General features: G+C 48.8%; 1 protein-coding gene across 1 annotated transcript in view; it reads right to left on the bottom strand.

Moving 5' to 3' along the window:
- The window catches only part of FNDC4 (fibronectin type III domain containing 4), a 52,341-nt gene extending 33,158 nt beyond the window's left edge, over positions 1-19,183 (bottom strand). Inside the window, exon 1 of the mRNA XM_038396055.2 lies at positions 18,937-19,183. Coding sequence (XP_038251983.1) covers positions 18,937-19,168 — 232 coding nt within the window. The 5' untranslated portion in view covers positions 19,169-19,183. The remainder of the gene's footprint in view (positions 1-18,936) is intronic.
- Between the last annotated feature and the right edge of the window lie 5,690 nt (positions 19,184-24,873).

The following is a 24,873-nucleotide window of genomic DNA, read 5'->3' as shown; positions in this document are numbered from 1 at the left end:
CTCTAAGGAAGGAGATTCTACCACCTCCCTAGGTAACGCATTCCAGTGTTTCACCACCCTCTTAGTGAAAAAGTTTTTCCTAATATCCAATCTAAACCTCCCCCATTGCAACTTGAGACCATTACTCCTCGTTCTGTCATCTGCTACCATTGAGAACAGTCTAGAGCCATCCTCTTTGAAACCCCCTTTCAGGTAGTTGAAAGCAGCTATCAAATCCCCCCTCATTCTTCTCTTCTGCAGACTAAACAATCCCAGCTCCCTCAGCCTCTCCTCATAAGTCATGTGCTCTAGACCCCTAATCATTTTCGTTGCCCTTCGTTGTACTCTTTCCAATTTATCCACATCCTTCCTGTAGTGTGGGGCCCAAAACTGGACACAGTACTCCAGATGAGGCCTCACCAGTGTCGAATAGAGGGGAACGATCACGTCCCTCGATCTGCTCGCTATGCCCCTACTTATACATCCCAAAATGCCATTGGCCTTCTTGGCAACAAGGGCACACTGCTGACTCATATCCAGCTTCTCGTCCACTGTCACCCCTAGGTCCTTTTCCGCAGAACTGCTGCCGAGCCATTCGGTCCCTAGTCTGTAGCGGTGCATTGGATTCTTCCATCCTAAGTGCAGGACCCTGCATTTATCCTTATTGAACCTCATTAGATTTCTTTTGGCCCAATCCTCCAATTTGTCTAGGTCCTTCTGTATCCTATCCCTCCCCTCCAGCGTATCTACCACTCCTCCCAGTTTAGTATCATCCGCAAATTTGCTGAGAGTGCAATCCACACCATCCTCCAGATCATTTATGAAGATATTGAACAAAACGGGCCCCAGGACCGACCCCTGGGGCACTCCACTTGACACCGGCTGCCAACTAGACATGGAGCCATTGATCACTACCCGTTGAGCCCGACAATCTAGCCAGCTTTCTACCCACCTTATAGTGCATTCATCCAGCCCATACTTCCTTAACTTGCTGACAAGAATGCTGTGGGAGACCGTGTCAAAAGCTTTGCTAAAGTCAAGAAACAATACATCCACTGCTTTCCCTTCATCCACAGAACCAGTAATCTCATCATAAAAGGCGATTAGATTAGTCAGGCATGACCTTCCCTTGGTGAATCCATGCTGACTGTTCCTGATCACTTTCCTCTCCTCTAAGTGCTTCAGGATTGATTCTTTGAGGACCTGCTCCATGATTTTTCCAGGGACTGAGGTGAGGCTGACCGGCCTGTAGTTCCCAGGATCCTCCTTCTTCCCTTTTTTAAAGATGGGCACTACATTAGCCTTTTTCCAGTCATCCGGGACTTCCCCCGTTCGCCACGAGTTTTCAAAGATAATGGCCAAGGGCTCTGCAATCACAGCCGCCAATTCCTTCAGCACTCTCGGATGCAATTCGTCCGGCCCCATGGACTTGTGCACGTCCAGCTTTTCTAAATAGTCCCTAACCACCTCTATCTCTACAGAGGGCTGGCCATCTCTTCCCCATTTTGTGTTGCCCAGCACAGCAGTCTGGGAGCTGACCTTGTTAGTGAAAACAGAGGCAAAAAAAGCATTGAGTACATTAGCTTTTTCCACATCCTCTGTCACTAGCTTGCCTCCCTCATTCAGTAAGGGGCCCACACTTTCCTTGGCTTTCTTCTTGTTGCCAACATACCTGAAGAAACCCTTCTTGTTACTCTTGACATCTCTTGCTAGCTGCAGCTCCAGGTGCGATTTGGCCCTCCTGATATCTTTCCTACATGCCCGAGCAATATTTTTATACTCTTCCCTGGTCATATGTCCAAGCTTCCACTTCTTGTAAGCTTCTTTTTTATGTTTAAGATCCGCTAGGATTTCACCATTAAGCCAAGCTGGTCGCCTGCCATATTTACTATTCTTTCGACTCATCGGGATGGTTTGTCCCTGTAACCTCAACAGGGATTCCTTGAAATACAGCCAGCTCTCCTGAACTCCCTTCCCTTTCATGTTAGTCCCCCAGGGGATCCTGGCCATCTGTTCCCTGAGGGAGTCAAAGTCTGCTTTCCTGAAGTCCAGGGTCCGTATCCTGCTGCTTACCTTTCTTCCCTGCGTCAGGATCCTGAACTCAACCAACTCATGGTCACTGCCTCCCAGATTCCCATCCACTTTTGCTTCCCCCACTAATTCTACCCGGTTTGTGAGCAGCAGGTCAAGAAAAGCGCTCCCCCTAGTTGGCTCCCCTAGCACTTGCACCAGGAAATTGTCCCCTACGCTTTCCAAAAACTTCCTGGATTGTCTATGCACCGCTGTATTGCTCTCCCAGCAGATATCAGGAAAATTAAAGTCACCCATGAGAATCAGGGCATGCGATCTAGTAGCTTCCGTGAGTTGCCGGAAGAAAGCCTCATCCACCTCATCCCCCTGGTCCGGTGGTCTATAGCAGACTCCCACCATGACATCACTCTTGTTGCACACACTTCTAAACTTAATCCAGAGACACTCAGGTTTTTCCACAGTTTCGTACCGGAGCTCTGAGCAGTCATACTGCTCCCTTACATACAGTGCTACTCCCCCACCTTTTCTGCCCTGCCTGTCCTTCCTGAACAGTTTATAACCATCCATGACTGTACTCCAGTCATGTGAGTTATCCCACCAAGTCTCTGTTATTCCAATCACGTCATAATTCCTTGACATCACCAGGACCTCCAGTTCTCCCTGCTTGTTTCCAAGGCTTTGTGCATTTGTATATAAGCACTTGAGATAACCTGTTGATCGCCCCTCATTCCCAGTATGAGGCAGGAGCCCTCCCCTCACAGACCTTCCTGCCTGTGCTTCCTCCCGGTATCCCGCTTTCCCACTTACCTCAGGGCTTTGGTCTCCTTCCCCCGGTGAACCTAGTTTAAAGCCCTCCTCACTAGGTTAGCCAGCCTGCTGGCAAAGATGTTCTTCCCTCTCTTCGTAAGATGGAGCCCGTCTCTGCCCAGCACTCCTCCTTCATGGAACACCATCCCATGGTCAAAGAATCCAAAGCCTTCTCTCCGACACCACCTGCGTAGCCATTCGTTGACCTCCACGATTCGACGGTCCCTACCCAGGCCTTTTCCTTCCACGGGGAGGATGGACGAGAACACCACTTGCGCCTCCAACTCCTTTATCCTTCTTCCCAGAGCCACATAGTCCGCAGTGATCCGCTCAAGGTCATTCTTGGCAGTATCATTGGTGCCCACGTGGAGAAGCAGGAAGGGGTAGCGATCCGAGGGCTTGATGAGTCTCGGCAGTCTCTCCGTCACATCACGAATCTTAGCCCCTGGCAAGCAGCAGACTTCTCGGTTTTCCCGGTCAGGGCGGCAGATAGATGACTCGGTCCCCCGGAGGAGAGAGTCCCCGACCACCACCACCCGCCTTCTCCTCTTGGGAGTGGTGGTCGTGGAACCCCCAACCTCAGGACATCGCATCTCATGCCTCCCAACCAGCGGAGTCTCCTTCTGCTTTCTCCCCCCAGACATATCATCTGGTCCACTCTCCGCATTGGTACCTGTGGAGAGAACATGAAAGCGGTTAGTTACCTGTGTCTGTGTTACTGGAACCCGGACATTCCGCTTACCTCTTCTGGAGGTCACATGTTGCCAAGCTTCTTCACTGGCCTCTTGGCTCCTCTGTGCAACCTGCTCTACATCTTTAGAGCTTTGTGCCCCTAGAAGGCTATCCTGAGTTTGGTCCAGAAAATCCTCAGTCTCTCGTATACAACGCAGGGTCGTTACCTGTTGCTCCAGACCTTCAATCTTCTCTTCCAATATGGAGACCAGCTTGCACTTTGTACAGACAAAGTCGCTTCTGTCCTGTGGAAGAAAGACAAACATGGCACATCCAGTGCAGGTCACAACAGCTGAATTCCCCCCTTCCATATCACCTACCTACTACAGAGCTTCCTCAGAGACGTTGGCAAGATGTAAGCCTCACTGGGCTCCCTCCAGGCGAACTCCCAGGCAAACTCCTGCTGTGAGCTGCTCTGCTGTCCCCGCTGCTCCGCTGGTTCGCTGCCGCTCAGCTGGTTCGCGAGGCTCCGGCTATTTTTAAACAGCCAGGCTTCCCTGACGCAAACACACAGACACCCTAATGCCCGCCCCCTGCAGGCTAGCAGCCAATCAGACACTCACTCAGGCTCCCTCCCAGCAAACACACGCTCGGATACTTCCTCAGCAAGCAAACACACACACTCGGATACTTACCAGTCCCAGGCAAACTCCTGCTGTGAGCTGCTCTGCTGTCCCCGCTGCTCCGCTGGTTCGCTGCCGCTCAGCTGGTTCGCGAGGCTCCGGCTATTTTTAAACAGCCAGGCTTCCCTGACGCAAACACACAGACACCCTAATGCCCGCCCCCTGCAGACTATCTTTTTAATTTCTTTTTAATTTTGTGACTATCTTTTTAATTTCTGTTTAACTAGCTTCCTCAATTTTTTTAAAGTGAATTTTCTGAATTTAAATGCTACTGTGATGGGCTTCTTTGGTATTTCCTTCCCCCAAGGATGTGAAATTTAATTACATTATGGTTGCTGTCATAGGCGTGCACAGCACATTTCATTAGGGTGTGCACCCAGGGAAAAAAAATTTTTAAAGGCAAACAATTATTGTATACTCAATCATAAAGGACATTTTTATTCATCAAACTAAAACTAAAACTTAACTAAACTTTTACTTTATAAAAAAAACACTTAAAAATGAGACACAAAATACCAAATTTTACATGTTTGATAACCAGGCATATACAAAGATAGTCAATTTTCATGATCTTTATCTTTAACCAGATAATGAGCTAACCCAAATTGACCAAAACAGATTAAGGTTTCTTCATCTTCCTGTCCTAGAGAATGAGACATTGCTCACCAGGTGTTATGGACTTAAATTCCTCAATCATCTCACTGTAATTCACAGATGAAGCCAATTCTTGTTCAATGTACAAAATCATGAGTGAGTTGAAGCACTGTTGGGACATTGTACTTCTTAGTTTGTTTTTTACTTGTGCTAGTTTCGAAAAGGCTTTTTCACATGAACAGCTTGTAACAGGTAAGACTGCAAAGCATTGAATAGATTTGTAAAAGGCCTGGAACATGGAAGACTGATCCAATTCCATGAGCCAATCAAGCCACTCTGGTGGTGGTCGTAGTGCTACCTTTAGGAACAGGTTTCAGAGTAGCAGCTGTGTTAGTCTGTATTCGCAAGAAGAAAAGGAGCACTTGTGGCACCTTAGAGACTAACAAATTTATTTGAGCATAAGCTTTTGTGAGCTACAGCTCACTTCATCCGATGAAGTGAGCTGTAGCTCACGAAAGCTTATGCTCAAATAAATTTTAGTCTCTAAGGTGCCACAAGTGCTCCTTTTCTTCTTTAGGAACAGATCCATCATAACCCCACAGCAATCCGACTTCAGCTTCCAACTCATCCAAGGACACTTTAAATTTGTTGGCAACAATGCTCATATTGTCCCTGCCAATGTCTAAGCTCAGCAGTTTTCCCATTGCGGTCACAGTTTTACAAGTCTCCTGTTCAAATTGCTGGTCAATGCTGGTAATCGTTGAGTCTAGGAGTGGGGAAAAGGAAGTTATTCTCTCCTGTTCCTCTTCTGTATCAAAGTGATGCTGGGACTCAAATGCGTCATCAATAAAAGTGGACGTTTTTCTCTTCTTAACTGGGGGAATCGATATATCATTCTCTACACACATTTTCACACTGTCATTGAAAATATTCTGGGCCACTTCTCTTTGCAGCCAAAGAGTTATACAAGCTTTTCATCCCTGTCATTGCAGTAAGTAAGTTGAGATCTGGAGCTTGAAGAGCCTTATTCACTTTTACCACCATCTGGAGAATAGGGTGCATCATGTGAAGGGCAAAGATGAACTTGAATGAATTTAGTTCATGGATATGGCCCCTGGCTTTTATTTTAGCATCAGCAAGGTGAGTTGTTTCAATAATCTTTTGTAAAGCTTTTAAAATGGAGTAGTTTTGTTTTACAGCAGCCACTGTTTCTGCTCTGCATGCCCATTTTCTGTTTGACAGTGACTTCAAAGTCTTCAACTGGAATCCTACTTCTTGTGAAATCTTCTCTATTACTGCATGTTGCACAGGACTCCCCTCCATGAAGGCATAAAGAGTCTGAATGAGTAACACCAAAAAAATCAAAGACAGTTCTGTTTTGTTTACTTGAAGTGCATGCATCTACTACGACAAGGTTCAAACAATGCACATAGCAGTGTACATGGAGTATTTCACTGTTTCTTCCTTTACGTTTCATTTGAACTCCCACAGTACATGCAGACATAGTAGATGCGCCATCAAAACCGACACATCACTGATGACCTGTCAATTTTAAGAATGCCAAGGACGTCATTTAACTGGTCAAAAATAGACTAAGCGTCAACTGTTAGTCTCTGAACAGATACAAAATGTTCAACTGGACTGTTTTTCATTGTCAAAATACTGAACTACAATGGACCTCTGTTCATGGAGTCCACTGTCAGTAATGTCATCAGCAATTATTGAGACCACTTTTCCAATTAGCGAAGACACAATCTTTTGTTGCACAACGTTGTGCAGGGCCACAATTTAAATCATTCTGGATGTGATTACTCAGTTAGGTAGCATTTTGAGGAGATTGTTGCACATGCTTTGTCATTACGGGATCATATTTTTGGAGCATGTTGACAAGATTGAGAAATAAACCTCTCAAAACTGTCAGCTTTTTCATTGTGGCCTCCGAATGGTCGTCTGCCTTTCGCCAAACCCAGAACAATGTCAATCAGTCGCTCCATTACACTTCGGTTATGGCACCGTTCTTCTTCTTGTTTAGAAGGCCTGCTTGCCCTCATCCAACAATACATCAATGGGTTTCCCTTCATTAAAACTTGACCATGAAGAACAGCTCAACACGAGATTTTGACAGCTAGTGGTTTTTAAAACATTCGTTAGCCCCATGCCAGTTTCTGAATCCCTTATCAATAAATGCTGAATCAGTGTGACCTAGGTTTGCTGCTTCATTAGAGGAGAAGAAACGGCAGTAAAAGCAAAATGCTGTGTCCTTTTGATGGGCTATATTCTAACCACCTAGACTTCTCATACCAATCAGACTGAAAACTTCTTTGTTTATTCCCTATTTTACTTCTAGGAAACATGCTCAATCTAGGCTGCTAAGGTCCTCTAGATAATCGAGACTGGCATTCTAATCTATTTTTTGGAATATCACAGACTGGGTCATCAGATGGAATGTTTGATGGCTTTGAATAGGAACTACACTGACCTGAACTAAGAGACAGTCTGTTTCTGTTGGTCATTACTCAGTTTATTGCACGCACTGGAACTGGTGGCAGCATTCTCTTCGTGTAAATTCTTAACCGAAGAGTCTGAGGTATTTGCACAACTATCAGCACATTCATTATAATTCAGTTTGTCTGCTCCTTTTCCTATCTTAACAAACCAATCCATATTTTAAAATTAAAAGGGGGTATCGTATGATTGAATTAAAACGTAAAGCCACGGGCTTGTTATGCTATTTCAATAGAGTACACGCGACAAGGATTACAAATGCTGTTGACGCTGTGCTGGGCATGCCGGACGTGTGGAGGTCAAAGAATTATAGAGGTCAAAGAATTTTCTAGAATAGTAGTCGGAGGGAAGGACCAATGGTAATGCGGCGCCGCAGTAGGGGGGACGCATGCTGCAAGCGAACGCAGGCTTTAGATACATTTCTACAACATCTATATTACGCAATTTGGCACTTATTGCATAACACAACCATCCATACTTTAAAACTAAAAGAGCATATCATGCGATTAAATTAAAACACAAAGCCACTTTTTTTTTGAGACATTAGGGTGCGCCTGGGCACACCTGGCACACCCCGTACGCATGCCCGTGGTTGCTCTTACTGAATGGCTCAGCTGTATTGACCTCTTGGACCATATCCTGTGCGCCACTTAAAACTAAATCAAGAATTGCCTCTCCCCTTGTGGGTTCCAGTACTAGCTGCTCCAAGACGACCTCATTAATTATCTCTACAAATTTTATCTCTGCATCCTATCCTGAGGTGACATGTACCCCATCAATATGGAGATAGCTGAAATCCCCCATTATTACAGAGTTTTATAGCCTCTCCAATCTCTTGGAGCGTTTCACATCACCATCACTATCCTGGTCAGGTGGTCGGTAGTATATTCCTACTGCTATATTCTTATTATCCAAGCATGGAATTTCTATCCATAAAGATTCTATGGTACTGTTTCATTTAAGATTTCTATTCTATTTGACTCTGGTTTTTTCCCCCCCATTTAGTGCTACTCCCCAACCAGCACAACCTATTCTGTCATTCCTATATATTTTGTACCCTGATATTACCATGTCCGATTGATTTATCCTCATTCCACCAAGTTCCTGTGATTCCTATTACATCAAATTCTCACTTAATACTAGGCCCTCAAGTTCACCCATCGTAGAATTTAGAGTTCTTGCATTTGTATATGAGCACTTACAGAATTTGTCACTTTTTAGCTGTCTGCCATTATGTGATGTAATTAAAGGGGACTCCTTTTTTCATTGGATTTTCTCTTCAGTTCCTGTCTGTACTTTATCAACTCTTAAGTACCATAGGATGAATTTCATCAGGCTCTGCTGACTTGAATACATTTAACTTGTTCTTTCTCTATTAGGGAAGGTGTTGCTTCCCCCTTATTGTGAATATTAAGTGTGTTGTCTGCCTGAATCACATGCTCCTCCACACCTGTCAGCTTTCTCTCAGCTCTTAGTTTAGAAACTCCTCTGACCTTTTTAATTTTACATGCCTGCAGTCTAGTTCCATTTTGGTTTAGGTGGAGCCCAGCCCTCCTGAATAGGCTCCTCCTTTCCCAAAAGTTGAAGCAATCTCAGAACCATTAGCAATTATTTTTGAGGGTGGGTGTACCCTCAGAGGACTGAAGAAGGGAAAATGTAGTACATACCTTTAAAAAGGGAACAAAGAGAACACAGCCTAATTAATCAGCCTAACTTCAATACCTGGAAAGATGCTGGAACAAATTGTTAAACAATCAGTTTGTAAGGTCCATAAGATTAAGAGGGTTGTAAGGAATAGCCAGCATGGCTTTGTCAAGAACCAATCATGCCAAACCAACCTAATTTCCTTCTTTGATAGGGCTATTGGGCTAGTGGATGTGGGGAAGCAGTAGACATGGTACAACTTGATTTTTTTTTTTTAAATTAAGGCTTTTGACACAATCCCACATGCCATTCTCATAAGGAAACTAGGGAAAAATGGCATAGATTAAATTACTATAAGGTAGGTGGACAATCAGTTGAAAGATCATACTCAAAGAGTAGTTACCAATGGTTTGTTGACAAACTGGGAGAATATATCTAGTGGGGTTCCCCAGGGGTCAGTCCTGGGTCTGGTACTAGTCAATATCTTAATTCATGACCTGGATAATAGAGTGGAGAGTATGCTTATAAAATTTGCAAGTGACCCTAAACTGGGAGGGGTTGCAAGCACTTTAGAGGACAGGATTAGAATTCAAAATGACCTTGACAAGTCAGAGAATTGGTCTGAATTTAAGAAGATGAAATTCAGTAAAGACAAGTGCAAAGTACTACACTTAGGAAGGAAAAATCTAATGCCCAATTACAAAATGGGGCATAACTGTCTAGGTGGCAGTACTGCAGAAAAGGATCTGGGAGTTGTAGTGGATCACAAATTGAATGAGTTGTCTATGTGACGCAGTTGCAAAAATGGCTTATTTTCCAGGGTGTATTAACAGGAATATAATCTCTAAAACATGGAAGGTAGTTGTCCTGTTCTACTTGGCACTGGTGAGGCCTCAGCTGGAGCACTGTCCAATTCTGGGTACCACACTTTAGGAAAGGTGTGGCTAAACTAAAGAGTCCCGAGGAGACCAATAAAAATGATAAAAGGGTTAGAAAACCTGACCTACAGCTACAAGGAAAGGTTACAAAAACTGGGCATGTTTAGTCTTGAGAAAAGAAGAGTGAGGGGGGACCTGATAACAGTCTTCAGATATGTTAAGGGCTGCTATAAAGAGGATGGTGACCAATTGTTCTCCATGTTCACTGAAAAGTAGGTCAAGAAGTAAGGGGTAATGAGCTTAATCTGCAACAAGGGAGATTTGTTATGCATTAGGAAAACTTTCTAACAATACAGATAATTAAGTTCTGGAACAGGCTTCCAAAGGAGGTAGTGGAATCCCCCGTCATTAGAGGTTTTTAAGAACAGGTTGGACAAACAACTCTCAGGATGGTCTAGGTTTACTTGGTCCATTCTCAGTGCAGGGGGCTGGACTTTATGATCTCTCAGGGTCCCTCCATTGTGCCTTTTCCCCCCTCACGTGGCTTATTTTGTGTTTATTGACATCGAACTTAACTTGGCATCATGTTGCTCATCGCCCAGCAGGGTTAGGTCTCTCACATTGCTCACACCTCTCTCTGGTCCTAACCTAAGTTCCCGCTAAGCCACACGACCACGCAGCTCCTATGAAGCCTTGCACAGGGGCTCAGGGCTGTGGCGGGGAGAGATGCCCCTCCCCGCTGGCCCCAGAGCAAACCTCCCCCCAACGGCCGGGGCAGAGGCCCCAGCGCAGACCAACCTGGGAGAGGAGCCCCTCCCTTGGCCCGGCCCCAGCATGGATCTGCTGTGATGTGGGAGAAGAGCCCCACCCTTGGCCCAGCCCAGCCCAGCTCCGCTGGAGCTGCCGCGGCCAGGGCGAGGCACCGCTCCCCCAGCTCTGAGCTGCTGGTGCAAGAGAGGGCTCATGGGAGTCCTCTCTCCCCATCGCAGCCTCAGGGCAGCCTGCATCCCAAACTCCTCATCCCTAGCCCCACCCCACAGCCTGCACTCCCTTTCACCCCAGCCCTCTGCCCCAACCCTGAGGCCCCTCCTGCACACCAAACCCCGTGGCCCCACCCCCACCACATAAATTTTGTTATGTGTACCAATATGAAGGTGATGTCACACCTCACCTCCGTATTGATACACATAACAACATTCATTCTGCACATGCATGTAAAAAATTAGAGGGAACACTAGTCCTGACTAACCTAAAGAATTTTGTGTCAGCTGCAGACTTTGCTATTCCAAGGCTCGTGGATTCTAAGGCCAGAAGGGATCACAGGGATCCTCTAGTCTGACCTGCTGCATATCACAGTCATTAACTTTTGTTTGAAGAAAAGTGCATTTTTTAGAAAAACATCCAATTTTTATTTAAAAATTGCCAGTGGTAGAGAATTCACCACAACCCTTGATGTGTTATTCCAATGGCTAATAACCAGTGTTACAATTGTGCTTTGTTTCTAGTCTGTTTGTGTCTGTCAGCTTCCAGCTCCTGGACCTTTGTTACAGTGAAGAGCCCTCTACTACCAGATTTCTGTTTCTTGTGTAGGTTCATAGAGACACTTGCTCTTGGGAAAGCTCCTTGCTAACCCCAGGCAGCTGCTGGCTGGGTCATCTAGTCCCTAGTACTCCCCCCCATGGCATGCAGTTATCACACACCCACATCTGCCCCCTTTCCAAAGAAGGTCATAGGCAAGAAGTGAGGTCTGAAGAAGTGCATGCAGTTTGGAAGACCTGCCTGAGGGTTGTCTCCTCAGCCCAGAATTACTCTACTCTTTTTGCCCCCCAACCCCCTCCACACATCCTGTATGGAGCCATGATGCCTGGGGCAGTCACTGCTGTATCTCCAGTCGCCCTTCCTTGTGCTCAGTACAGAGGTATGTAGTGGGCCCAGTCCTGCAGCTCCCAATGAAGTCAGTGCAGCCGCTGCAATGGGAACCAGAGCATGGCCTGGATAGTGTGAGATGGGCAGGAGCAATAATGGCTGTGTTCCTTGGCTGCCGGGCAGCCCCTTGGGCTCTAGGGAAAGCTCCCTGCCCCCATATCCTGAGGGAAAGCTCCAGAGTCTCTCTCCAGGGGTTTAGGAGCACCACTCTCCATCCTTTTGGACCTCTGCAGGCTCTGAATGGCTGGACACACTCTCATCCATGTTATCGCATAAGGCCTTGTGCCTCACCCACCAGCCAGAGCAACAGCTCCAGAGCCAGTGCCCGCCCTAAACTCTTTCCTCAGCTGCCCTCGCCCTCCCCGGGGGAAGGCTGGGCGCTTCGGCTCTGCCTCCTGGCTTCCCAATCATGAAGCCTCACAGGCAGGGAGAGGATTTGCCACAGCTTGAGTGGGACACAGGAGGCAGCAAGGTGGCTTGTGGGAAATGGGGGCAAGGATCTGGCTTCCACAGCTATTCAATCCATAGCTATCCAGGCCTTTTAGAAATGTTGTAACACCGAGAGAAGAGAACACTATATGGGGGTGAGTTGAAATGGCAGCTAACTGGACCCTGACAGAGCTGATGGTTGTAAAGAGCTAAAGTTCCCTCCTTCAGGATGCCGTCCTGCCATGTGGCAGAGTGAATGTCAGAAACCACAGAGCCCAGCCTCACCCTGGTCCCATCCCACTGAACATCTGCCCAAGTGGTTCTGGCTTCTTGTCTAACCCCTGTTAACTGAGGGCAGCATTTCCAAAGGTGCCCACTGAGTTTTGGTGCCTGCTGAAACACCTGGGGTCTGATCTTCAGAGGTGCTGGGCGCCCTCAGGCCCAGGGGAAGCCAAGAGCAGACCAGCGCCTCCGTGAATCAGGACCTAGGACTAGATGGACAAAAGGAGTTAGGCACCTAGGTCCCAGGTTTGCACAAAACTCCCACTGAACCTTGCAGGTGTCTAAACTCACATGGCGCGTAGGTATATGCACATAGGTGCCGACTCCATGAGTCTGGGCTGGAGCACCCACCAGCAGCCAGCTCCCCCCAATCAACTCTTCCCCCTCCCTCCCAGCACCTCCTGCCCGCCTGCCGTGATCAGCAGTTTTGCAGTGTACAGGAGGTGCTGGGAGGGAGGGGGAGGAATGGGGAGGGGGGCGCGCTCAGGGGAGGCAGTGGAACTGGGTGAGAAGAGGCAGGGCAGGGATGGAGCAGGGGCCGGAAGAGGTAGGGTGGGGATGGGATCTTGGGGGAAGGGGAAGAGCAAGGGTAGGGCCTGGGGTGGAGCAGTGGTGGGAAGAGGCAGGGTGGGATAGGGCCTGGGGCCTGGAGGAAGCCAGCTTCTGTGTGTCTGCAGTAAAATTCCCTTGGCACCTGTGTTTCCACCTCTGAGCAGGTGACCTGCTGCCTCCCTCCAGGCATTTGCACACCTATCACCCACCTAGGTGAGTCCCAGGCTGGGGGAAGATAGGTGTCTGGCTGATCCCGTAGGTGACCTCAGGGGTAGAGGAGCTCCCTCATAACTTTTAGGGAGAGGGGAGGTGCTGGTTTGGGGAGAAGGGATTTGAGCTACCTGGCAGGTGAGTGCTCTATCCACTGGGCTGTGGAATACTCTGATGGGGGCCTGCTCAATCTCTCCTGTGAACTCTGGATAAATCATTTGGGCTGGGGATCGAGGGCACACAATGAGGTGAGAAAACTCACTTAGACAGGGTGTGGGTGACCCAGGATCCAGGACCCCTGCCCCAGAAAGCAAAGAGCAGAATTAAAAGGTCAATTTTCACCCTGGCTGAAGTTAACAGCAACATGGCTCAGACTGGTCCTGCATTGTTTACTATATTTATTAATGAGCCAGAAAGGGGAGAGAGTGTCACAAAGGGATGGTTAAGGGGTGATGACACAGACTGTAAGTACCTACATGGGGAACAAATATTTGATAATGGTTGCTTCAATCTAGCAGAGACAGGCCTAACACAAGCCAATGGCTGGAAGCAGAAGCTAGACAAATTCAGACTAGAAATAAGGCACAATTTTTTAACATGATTATTAACCATTGGAACCACTTGTCAAGGGCTCTGGTGGCTTCTCCCCCACTGGCAGTTTTTTAAATAAAAAGGTGATGTTTCTCCAAAATATCTGCTCTAGTTCAAACAGAAATTAACGCAGGAAAATCCTAGGGCTTGTGTTATGCAGGAGGTCAGAGGAAGTGATCATAAGGGTCCCTTCTGGCCTTGGGATATATGAATCTATGAACAGTGAAGTAGCAAAATCTGCAACTGACACAAAATTCTTTAGGTCAGTCAGGACCAGAGAGAGCTGTGAGGAACTTCAGAGAGACCTAATCCAGCTGGACAATGGGCAATCTGAAGGCAAATTAAATCCAATGGTGATAAATGCAAAGTAAGGCACATTGGAGTGAAATGTTTAAACAATCTGTACAGTTTACAAGGTTCTAAATTAAACTGTACCAGCCCTCAAAAGGACTTGGGTGTCACTGTAGACAGTTCAATGAAATCTCTGCTCAATGTGGAGCTGTTGGCAAAAAACAAAACTTACTCACACAAGCAGGGGCAATGAAGTTACACCAGGGGTGAATTGGGCCAGTGGGGCTGCTTGTATGAATATGGTAAACAAGATTTGTTCTTCAGCAAGGAGGGGGAACTCTTTATTGAGAAGAATAGACAGGCCTGTAACTAGAGCTGATCCTGAGAATGGAAGGGTGTGCAGTCTTCCGGGTGCTAAGATACGGGATATAGACCTGAGGTTGAAAAGGATCCTAAAGGGAACGGGAAAGAATCCCCTAATTATCCTTCATGTGGGAACAAATGATATGGCTAGATTCTCGCTGGAAAGTATTAAGGGAGACTATGCTAGGCTGGGGAAGACACTTAAGGAAATTGAGGCTCAGGTGATCTTTAGCAGGATCCTTCCTGTTCCTAGAGAAGGGCAACAAAGGTCTGACAAGATTATGACTGTCAACAGATGGCTTAGGCAGTGGTGCTATAAGGAGGGCTTTGGGATGTATGACCACTGGGAGGCATTCATGGACAGAGGACAGTTCTCTCAGGATGGACTTCATCTCAGTAGGGAAGGAAATAGACTTCTAGGATCGAGGCTGGCACAACTGATAAAGAGAGCTTTAAACTAGGAATTGGGGGGAGATGGATGGGAGATGTCCAGAAAATCTCCACGCCAGATTTTAGCATTGAGAGGGAAGAAGATGAAGTAAGAATGGATACAGCTGTGGGTAGGAGAATGTATATAAGGAGTGAGGGCGGTGTGGATACTAGTCTAATAGGTTATACTGGATGTAGAATGACTGTGCCTAATAGGGTACAAAATGTGAGCGAGGCCAAACAGCAAAAATTAAGATGTTTTACACCAATGCGAGGAGTCTAGGTAACAAAATGGAGGAACTAGAGCTACTGGTGCAGGAAGTGAAACCAGATATTATAGGGATAACAGAAACATGGTGGAATAGTAGTCATGACTGGACTACAGGTATTGAAGGGTATGTGCTCTTTAGGAAAGACAGAAACAAAGGTAAAGGGGGTGGAGTAGCATTGTATATCAATGATGAGGTAGAATGTAAAGAAATAAGAAGCGATGCAATGGATAAGACAGAGTCTGTCTGGGCAAAAATTACATTGGGGAAGAAAACTAGTAAAGCCTCTCCTACGATAGTGCTTGGGGTGTGCTATAGACCTCCGGGATCTAATTTGGATATGGATACAGCCCTTTTTAATGTCTTTAATAAAGTAAATACTAATGGAAACTGCGTGATCATGGGAGACTTTAACTTCCCAGATATAGACTGGAGGACCAGTGCTAGTAATAATAATAGGGCTCAGATTTTCCTAGATGCGATAGCTGATGGATTCCTTCATCAAGTAGTTGCTGAACCGACTAGAGGGGATGCCATTTTAGATTTAATTTTGGTGAGTAGCGAGGACCTCATAGAAGAAATGGTTGTAGGGGACAATCTTGGCTCAAGTGATCATGAGCTAATTCAGTTCAAACTAAATGGAAGGATTAACAAAAATAAATCTGCAACTAGGGTTTTTGATTTCAAAAGGGCTGACTTTCAAAAATTAAGGAAATTAGTTAGGGAAGTGGATTGGACTGAAGAACTTATGGATCTAAAGGTAGAGGAGGCCTGGGATTACTTTAAATCAAAGCTGCAGAAGCTATCGGAAGCCTGTATCCCAAGAAAGGGGAAAAAATTCATAGGAAGGAGTTGTAGACCAAGCTGGATGAGCAAGCATCTTAGAGAGGTGATTAAGAAGAAGCAGAAAGCATACAGGGAGTGGAAGATGGGAGGGATCATCAAGGAAAGCTACCTAATTGAGGTCAGAACATGTAGGGATCAAGTGAGACAGGCTAAAAGTCGAGTAGAGTTGGACCTTGCAAAGGGAATTAAAACCAATAGTAAAAGGTTCTATAGCCATATAAATAAGAAGAAAACTAAAAAGGAAGAAGTGGGGCCGCTTAACACTGAGGATGGAGTGGAGGTTAAAGATAATCTAGGCATGGCCCAATATCTAAACAAATACTTTGCCTCAGTCTTTAATAAGGCTAAAGAGGATCTTGGGGATAATGGTAGCATGACAAATGGGAAGGAGGATATAGAGGTAGATATTACCATATCAGAGGTAGAAGCGAAACTGAAACAGCTTAATGGGACTAAATCAGGGGGCCCTGATAATCTTCATCCAAGAATATTAAAGGAATTGGCACCTGAAATTGCAAGCCCATTAGCAAGAATTTTTAATGAATCTGTAAACTCAGGAATAGTACCGAATGATTGGAGAATTGCTAATATAGTTCCTATTTTTAAGAAAGGAAAAAAAAGTGATCCGGGTAACTACAGGCCAGTTAGTTTGACATCTGTAGTATGCAAGGTCCTGGAAAAAATTTTGAAGGAGAAATTAGTTAAGGACATTGAAGTCAATGGTAAATGGGACAAAATACAACATGGTTTTACAAAAGGTAGATCGTGCCAAACCAACCTAATCTCCTTTTTTGAAAAAGTAACAGATTTTTTAGATAAAGGAAATGCAGTGGATCTAATTTACCTAGATTTCAGTAAGGCATTTGATACCGTGCCACATGAGGAATTATTAGTTAAATTGGAGAAGATGGGGATCAATATGAACATCAAAAGGTGGATAAGGAATTGGTTAAAGGGGAGACTGCAACGGGTCCTACTGAAAGGCGAACTGTCAGGTTGGAGGGAGGTTACCAGTGGAGTTCCTCAGGGATTGGTTTTGGGACCAATCTTATTTAATCTTTTTATTACTGACCTTGGCACAAAAAGTGGGAGTGTGCTAATAAAGTTTGCAGATGATACAAAGCTGGGAGGTATTGCCAATTCAGAGAAGGATCGGGATATTATACAGGAGGATCTGGATTACCTTGTAAACTGGAGTAATAGTAACAGGATGAAATTTAATAGTGAGAAGTGTAAGGTTATGCATTTAGGGATTAATAACAAGAATTTTAGCTATAAGTTGGGGACGCATCAATTAGAAGTAACGGAAGAGGAGAAGGACCTTGGAGTATTGGTTGATCATAGGATGACTATGAGCTGCCAATGTGATATGGCTGTGAAAAAAGCTAATGCGGTTTTGGGATGCATCAGGAGAGGCATTTCCAGTAGGGATAAGGAGGTTTTAGTACCGTTATACAAGGCACTGGTGAGACCTCACCTAGAATACTGTGTGCAGTTCTGATCTCCCATGTTTAAAAAGGATGAATTCAAACTGGAGCAGGTACAGAGAAGGGCTACTAGGATGATCCGAGGAATGGAAAACTTGTCTTATGAAAGGAGACTTAAAGAGCTTGGCTTGTTTAGCCTAACTAAAAGAAGGTTGAGGGGAGATATGATTGCTCTCTATAAATATATCAGAGGGATAAATACAGGAGAGGGAGAGGAATTATTTCAGCTCAGCACCAATGTGGACACAAGAACAAATGGGTATAAACTGGCCACCAGGAAGTTTAGACTTGAAATCAGACGAAGGTTTTTAACCATCAGAGGAGTGAAGTTTTGGAATAACCTTCCAAGGGAAGCAGTGGGGGCAAAAGATCTATCTGGCTTTAAGATTCTACTCGATAAGTTTATGGAGGAGATGGTATGATGGGATAATGGGATTTTGGTAAGTAATGGATCTTTAAATATTCAGGGTAAATAGGCCAAATCCCCTGAGATGGGATATTAGATGGATGGGATCTGAGTTACTATAGAAAATTCTTTCCTGGGTATCTGGCTGGTGAATCTTGCCCATATGCTCAGGGTTTAGCTGATCGCCATATTTGGGGTCGGGAAGGAATTTTCCTCCAGGGCAGATTGGAGAGGCCCTGGAGGTTTTTCGCCTTCCTCTGTAGTATGGGGCATGGTTGACTTGAGGGAGGCTTCTCTGCTCCTTGAAGTCTTTGAACCATGATTTAAGGACTTCAATAGCTCAGACATGGGTGAGGTTTTTTGTAGGAGTGGGTGGGTGAGATTCTGTGGCCTGCGCTGTGCAGGAGGTCGGACTAGATGATCAGAATGGTCCCTTCTGACCTTAGTATCTATGAATCTATGAATCTAAGTATCTATGAATCTAAACTGCACTGTTTACATGGCAGCTAAGTCAGGGCTCTCCGTTCTCCTGTGCTCGGTTCGGCAGGGGGCCTCCAGTGGCAGGAACGGGCAGGAACGGATCAGTTTAGCCCGTCTCGGTGGCTTCTTCTGCCTTCACATGTCGGAAATCAGACCCGACTTCCAAGCGCTCTCCTGGGGCCGGGGGGCAAAGGGGCTGCGGGGAGAGCAGCGCGGGGTGAACCCCGGGAGCCGGCCGGGGCTGGCTGGCTCGGATCACTGCGGAACCTCATTCCTCTCTTGTAATCTCGGTTTAAATCCTCCAGCGCTGCCGCAAGCTGCTCCCGCAGCCCGGCGCTTGCTGCAGCCTGCACTCCCCTGGCGCAGCCTGCGCTCCCGGAGCCCTTTGCGTGGCAGGGGCTTTTCCATTCGGTTACAACCCCGGCCACGCACCGAGCAGCCGCTGCCGGGTCCCCTCCTGCCGCTGCCGCGCGCCGGGCCGGGATCTGGCCGGCTGCTGGGCTCGGCGCCGGCTTCACCCCGGGGCAAAGCCGGCCAGAGGACCCCGGCCCCGGCCCCGGCCCGCCCCCGGCCCGCACTCACTTGCTCGCACCAGGCAGAGGTCGCAGCTGAAGAGCACCAGCACGGCCGAGTTGAGGCAGGCGGGGAAGGGGACCATGGCCCCGCCGGGGGCAGCCCGCAGGGGCCGCAGGAACCCCGGGCTGGGGCCGCAGGAACCCCGGGCTGGGGCCGCAGGAACCCCGGGCTCCGTGTCCGCCGCGGCGCGATCGGCCCCCAGGCCGGTGCGCAGGGACAGGGGCCGCGGCCGGGGCATCAGCCTCGCAGGGGGGCGGCGCCGCCGCGACAGGGGCGCGCGGCTCCCCGCCGGCGCCCCGCACCGGAGCCCGGCGCAGCGGCGCCCTCCGCCATCAAGGCCCCGCGCCCAGGGAGCCGGGCGCGCAGCGGGGCGGGGCGGGGGCGGGGGCGGGACGCGGCTGGCACCGGCCGAGCGCAGCGCGCGGGCTGGAGACCGGCGGGACCTGCGGGGCCAGCACCACGGACAGCTCCGCCCAGGCCTCCTCCCTGGCCCCCCCGCGCCGGCCGGCCCCGCCCCCCAACCCGCCCGCACCGGCCGGCTCCGCCCCAGGACCTCCGCGCCGGCCGGCCCCGCCCCCAGGGCCCCGCCCCCGCGCCGACCGGCCCCGCCCCTAGGGCCCCGCCCCCGCGCCGACCGGCCCCGCCCCCAGGGCCCCCCACGCGCCGGGCGGCTCCCCCACCCCCAGCACGGGGTGGCTCCCCCCTGGTAACCATCCCCCAGTGCCGGTGGCTCCCCTGCCCCAGGCCCCCCCAGCGCCAGGCAGCTCCCTACCCAGTGTCCTCCCAGCGCCAGGAAGGTCTCCCTCCAGTGCCCCCCAGCTCTGGGCAACTCTCCATCCCCAGTACCCTCCCGCAGTGACATGCTGGTGCACTTGCTGCACCTCGCTCAGTGCCACCCGTTACCTGCCTCACACGACGACACACTCACATGGTGGCACACTCACCCCACCTTACACCCTGGCATGCTTGCACGATGGCATATGCTCCCCACCTGGCACAGTGACACCATCTCCCCACCTCACACAGTGACACACTCGCACGGTGGCGCACTCTCCCTGCCTTGCACAGTAGCACACTCACATGGTGAAGGTCTCCCCACTTCATGCAGTACTCCCCCCACTTGGCAAAGTGACATGCTCACACAGTAACACACTGACTCCTGCATGGGTGTGTTCATGCTGTGACATGCTCTCCCTGCCTGACATGGGGATGTTTGCTCAGTTGATGCATTTCCCCCATCGCCTGTGATGATTCTCTCCGGGTCACCTGGCCATGCTCTTCCCCTGCCCTCGCTGGCTGTCACACAGTAGCTCTCCTTGAGTTACATGTCCTTGCAGATATGAACTTGTCCCCTGGGCTGGTTCTGAGGTCTGGGAAACGCAGCCCCTGCCACCATCCCGCCCCAGCCATGGTGTGACTGACCGGGGGGTGGGTGGGGAAGGCGATTTGCAGGCCTGGGTGAAATTCACCCGGTGGAGACGGACAGCTCAGGGCACAAAGGTCCTGGGGAGATTTCTGAGGGCTGTGGCCCTGTGATGAGCTGCACGGGGTGTGCTGCAAGCCCAGTGGGTGAGAGACCCCAGCTGGCTAGGTTCAGGCCTTGGCAGAACTGGGGAAGTGGGTAACTCCTCCCCTGGGCTCCGTGAGCTCGGCTGCAGAGTTCCTTCATGCCCATGTACAGAACGCCACTAGCTATCACCTTCAGCCCCCAACTAAAACCTCTCCAACGCATCATCAAGGATCTACAACCTATCCTGAAGGATGACCCATCACTCTCACAGATCTTGGGAGACAGACCAGTCCTTGCTTACAGACAGCCCCCCAATCTGAAGCAAATACTCACCAGCAACCACACACCACACAACAGAACCACCAACCCAGGAACCTATCCTTGCAACAAAGCCCGTTGCCAACTCTGTCCACATATCTATTCAGGGGACACCATCATAGGGCCTAATCACATCAGCCACACTATCAGAGGCTCGTTCACCTGCATAGCTACCAATGTGATATATGCCATCATGTACCAGCAATGCCCCTCTGCCATGTACATTGGCCAAACTGGACAGTCTCTACGTAAAAGAATAAATGGACACAAATCAGACGTCAAGAATTATAACATTCAAAAACCAGTCGGAGAACACTTCAATCTCTCTGGTCACTCGATTACAGACCTGAGAGTGGCTATCCTTCAACAAGAAAACTTCAAAAACAGACTCCAACAAGAGACTGCTGAATTGGAATTAATTTGCAAACTGGATACAATTAATTTAGGCTTGAATAGAGACTGGGAGTGGATGGGTCATTACACAAAGTAAAACTATTTCCCCATGTTATTTCTCCCCCCAACCCCCCACCCCCCACTGTTCCTCAGATATTCTTGTTAACTGCTGGAAATAGCCTACCTTGCTTGTCACCATGAAAGGTTTTCCTCCTCCCCCCCCCCCCCGCTGCTGGTGATGGCTCATCTTAAGTGATCACTTTCCTTACAGTGTGTATGATAAAACCCATTGTTTCATGTTCTCTGTGTGTGTATATAAATCTCCCCAACTGTATTTTCCACCAAATGCATCTGATGAAGTGAGCTGTAGCTCATGAAAGCTTATGCTCAAATAAATTTGTTAGTCTCTAAGGTGCCACAAGTCCTCCTTTTCTTCATGTACAGAAGGGTGCAGCATCCTCACCTGCTAAATTGGATGCCACCTTGTGCTCTGTACACACTCCTATGCACCCAGCAAGACCCTGGTTTATCAGGGAGACCAACACAACTCAGGGACCCGGGGAGGAGCTGTCCAAGCTTTGAAATGACTCATCCAAACATTGCCCTCCCCAAGTCCTGTGTTTCCAGGTTTGGGGCCACACTGCCCCTCCCCCTGTAGCAGGAATGTCACTCACAAACTGCTTCCACATCTTCCAACCTCCAGGCCCCCCAAACCTGTAACAAACCAACCACACACCCCTCAAAATAGAGATTTCTGCCCCAGAAAGAGAGGTGCCAGTGACTGCCCTGGCTAGCATGGTGGGTTTATGACAGGCACAGATTCTGTGGTGATGGTGGCCATAGACAGCTCTATGCCATTTGAGGCTGGTGAAATGGCTCCTCCACCTGTCCATAGCCCATGATGTGGCCTGGCCTAGCTGGCACAGGCAGGTAACAGCTGGGCTACCCATACAGGTGGTCTGGCAAGGGTCCAAGTTGCGCAGTGTGTAGACCTGCTTATCCAGGGCAAAGCCAGGCCTGCAGGGGGCCTTCCCACAGCTTGCCCTGCGCAGTCATCTCTGCACAGGGGAAATACACGGACTACCCCATGCTGCAGGGCGCAGGGCTAGCTAGAGCAAAGCGAGCTTGGGTACAGCTACACCTGTGGTACAGGGCATGGAAAGTGGACGCTGGCTCCTCTGGGCATTTCTCCCTGTGGAAAGGAGACATGCAAATCTTTGGTGTTTCAACTCCTTAGGAATCCCTGCCTGTACTGGTGGGTTCTCATCCTGGGAGCGTGCTGGCTCCTGGCCAAAGACTCTCCTTTGCCTGGTCTTTTCTGCTCATCTCTCCACTGAACCAAACACAGGCCCAGCCAGACCTACATCATGCATTCTGAACAAAGCGCTTCATTATTACAGCACATAAAGATTGCTCTGTCCTCGCCACAGCCTCCTCTGATGGGTTAGCAGCGCCAGAGCCTGATCTCTGCATGGGGGGGGAGGGGGCTCAAACTCTGCGCTATCAATATTTACAGTTAGCTGTTCATCATGAGCTTTAATTGCACTGGGATACCACATACTGCTCCCTCTTCCTTAGCTCCTGAGGGAGGAGTGTGTTTGGCCAGAGCTGATAGCATGAGCTGCTGGGAAGTCTGCTTGGCCTGGCGTCAGTGGGTCCATATGCTGAGATCAGGGGAGGGGAGGAGTAGTTAGGTGGTCACAATTTTTTTTAATGGACAAAGAGGAATTTTCTCCTCCTAGAAAGTCCTCCGGGCAGGTTGCAGCTAGAGCAGAAAATGAGCGAGAAGCTGGAGCTCTGGATGTTAACAATTGACTGGTGCTGATAAACATCAGAGGTGCTGCACAGAGAACAACCTGGGGAGGATTGTGCTCAGTGCACATGCCAGACGCAAGGATTAGAACCAACACCCAGCAGGCGGCGGCATGAGGACAGTTGAGCACAGTTACTCCTCTTAGCAAAGAATATGTCTGGGGGTATCGATCCTTTTCCTTCTGTCTTGCAGAGCACACTCAGTCTGTCTAGGGGAAGAATGCGGGTCAGAGGAGGGAAGGCCTCCCTGCACAAAGCTCCACTGATGGATGGGCCAGTAGAGACCAGCTGCCTATGTTTTGACCTCCCTGAGGTCTGAGCCTGCTCAGAGAAGGTCTAGATGACTGCAATTAAAAACCCACAAGTGGTCCCTGTCAGCTGACTTGGGCTCACAGGGCTTGGGCTAAGGGGCTGCAGCTGAGCTCTGAGATTCTCCCCTCTCGCAGGGTCCTAGAGCCTGGGCTCCACCCTGAGCCCAAACGTCTACATTGCAACTAAATGGCCCCTTAGCCCGAGCCCTGGTGCCTGAGTCAGCTGACATGAGCCAGCCATGAGTGTCTAATTACAGCGCAGACGCAGACATACCCACACATGGCTGGAGCTGGTCTGTGATACAGCTCCCATCAGAGCTAGCAGGAGTGGAGCTGCAATGCAGAGATTTCCTTCCGGCTGCCAGTGCAGAGAGCCTCCCACAACACTGGTCACTGTGGGACCATTCCCTAGATTCCCCAGTGCTTTAGCTACTTTTAAATGCTTTAAGCAAAGGGGGCTCCCCTGCCTCTATAGGGTCAGTGCACTGCAGGCTTAGATTTCATTGCACCTCTCAGCTCTTCTCTAACCCCCAACTGATATGAACAAGCAAAGCGTGTGACAAATGGCTAAGACATGGCACACCTGGGGTTTGTTGCACATGGCACCATTATTTACAGACTGTAATGCCTTTTCTAAGCATCTGTTTTAAGCGTGTTTCCTCTGTGTGTGGGTTAAATAAACCCATGCTGCAATTTGCTACGGGGGAGAGTGAAGGGAGGGGCGTTGTTCTGAGAGGAGGACCCCCCCAGGCTATTTGGGAACAGAGTCTTTTGGGAGAGGGACCCTGCCTGGGCTTCTTGTAGAGTGTCTGGGGAAGGTGTTTTCAGTCATTATTGGTAGATTATAAGGCCAGAAAGGACCACTGTGATCATCTAGTTTGACCTGTATGACTTCCCTGAATTAATTTCTGTTGAATTATTGGAATCTGAACAGCTGGTCAGGGGAAGAGATGGGGACATATTTGGCCACAAGCCTGACTGGTAATGACCAGCCATTTCGTGTCTAAGTTAGTGTGGACAAGTGTTGCAGTTACCAGGCTCTGGGTGGGGCCCTTGTTCTCAGGTTCAGGTGGAGAAGCCATGAGTGATGGCTGCACCCAGCTCCAGGAACCAAGGGCTGAGACGTTCCCACATTTTGCTGGTGTAGGTGGTTTATCAGATTGCTGCGGAAGAAGTGTTTAATGACAGGGTGCTGGAGCAGTTTGGCAGGACTGGATAATTCAGCTCTGCAGGTACAAGTGAAGCTACAGTGACTGAAGTCCCTGGTGGAGGCCAGGTCAGCACCCTTGGAAATAGAAGCAGGGTCCAGAAAGACAGATTGGCCCTGTGAACTGCCTGGGGCCCCCAAATGGGTTGCTGGGCCTATGCAGATGTGAGCAGAGGTGAAGGGGGGCCAAAGCCCAAGGCAGTGGCAGGCAGCCCCAGCCCCAGCAGGAAAGATGTTTAGGGTAGCTACACCTGATGCCTTCAGGAATCAACTGGGGGCACCTGTTTAGGCCTAACCCAGCACTTGCAGAGAGGTGTCCGTGACCCAGTTAGACTAACTCCTCAGTAGGGAGAGAAGCTCTGACTTGTCAGGTGGGTGGTGTTGTGTCTGGA

Source organism: Dermochelys coriacea, chromosome 3, assembly GCF_009764565.3.
Source record: "Dermochelys coriacea isolate rDerCor1 chromosome 3, rDerCor1.pri.v4, whole genome shotgun sequence".
Taxonomy (NCBI): Eukaryota; Metazoa; Chordata; order Testudines; family Dermochelyidae; genus Dermochelys; species Dermochelys coriacea.
This window is presented reverse-complemented; position numbering and strand designations above follow the sequence as displayed.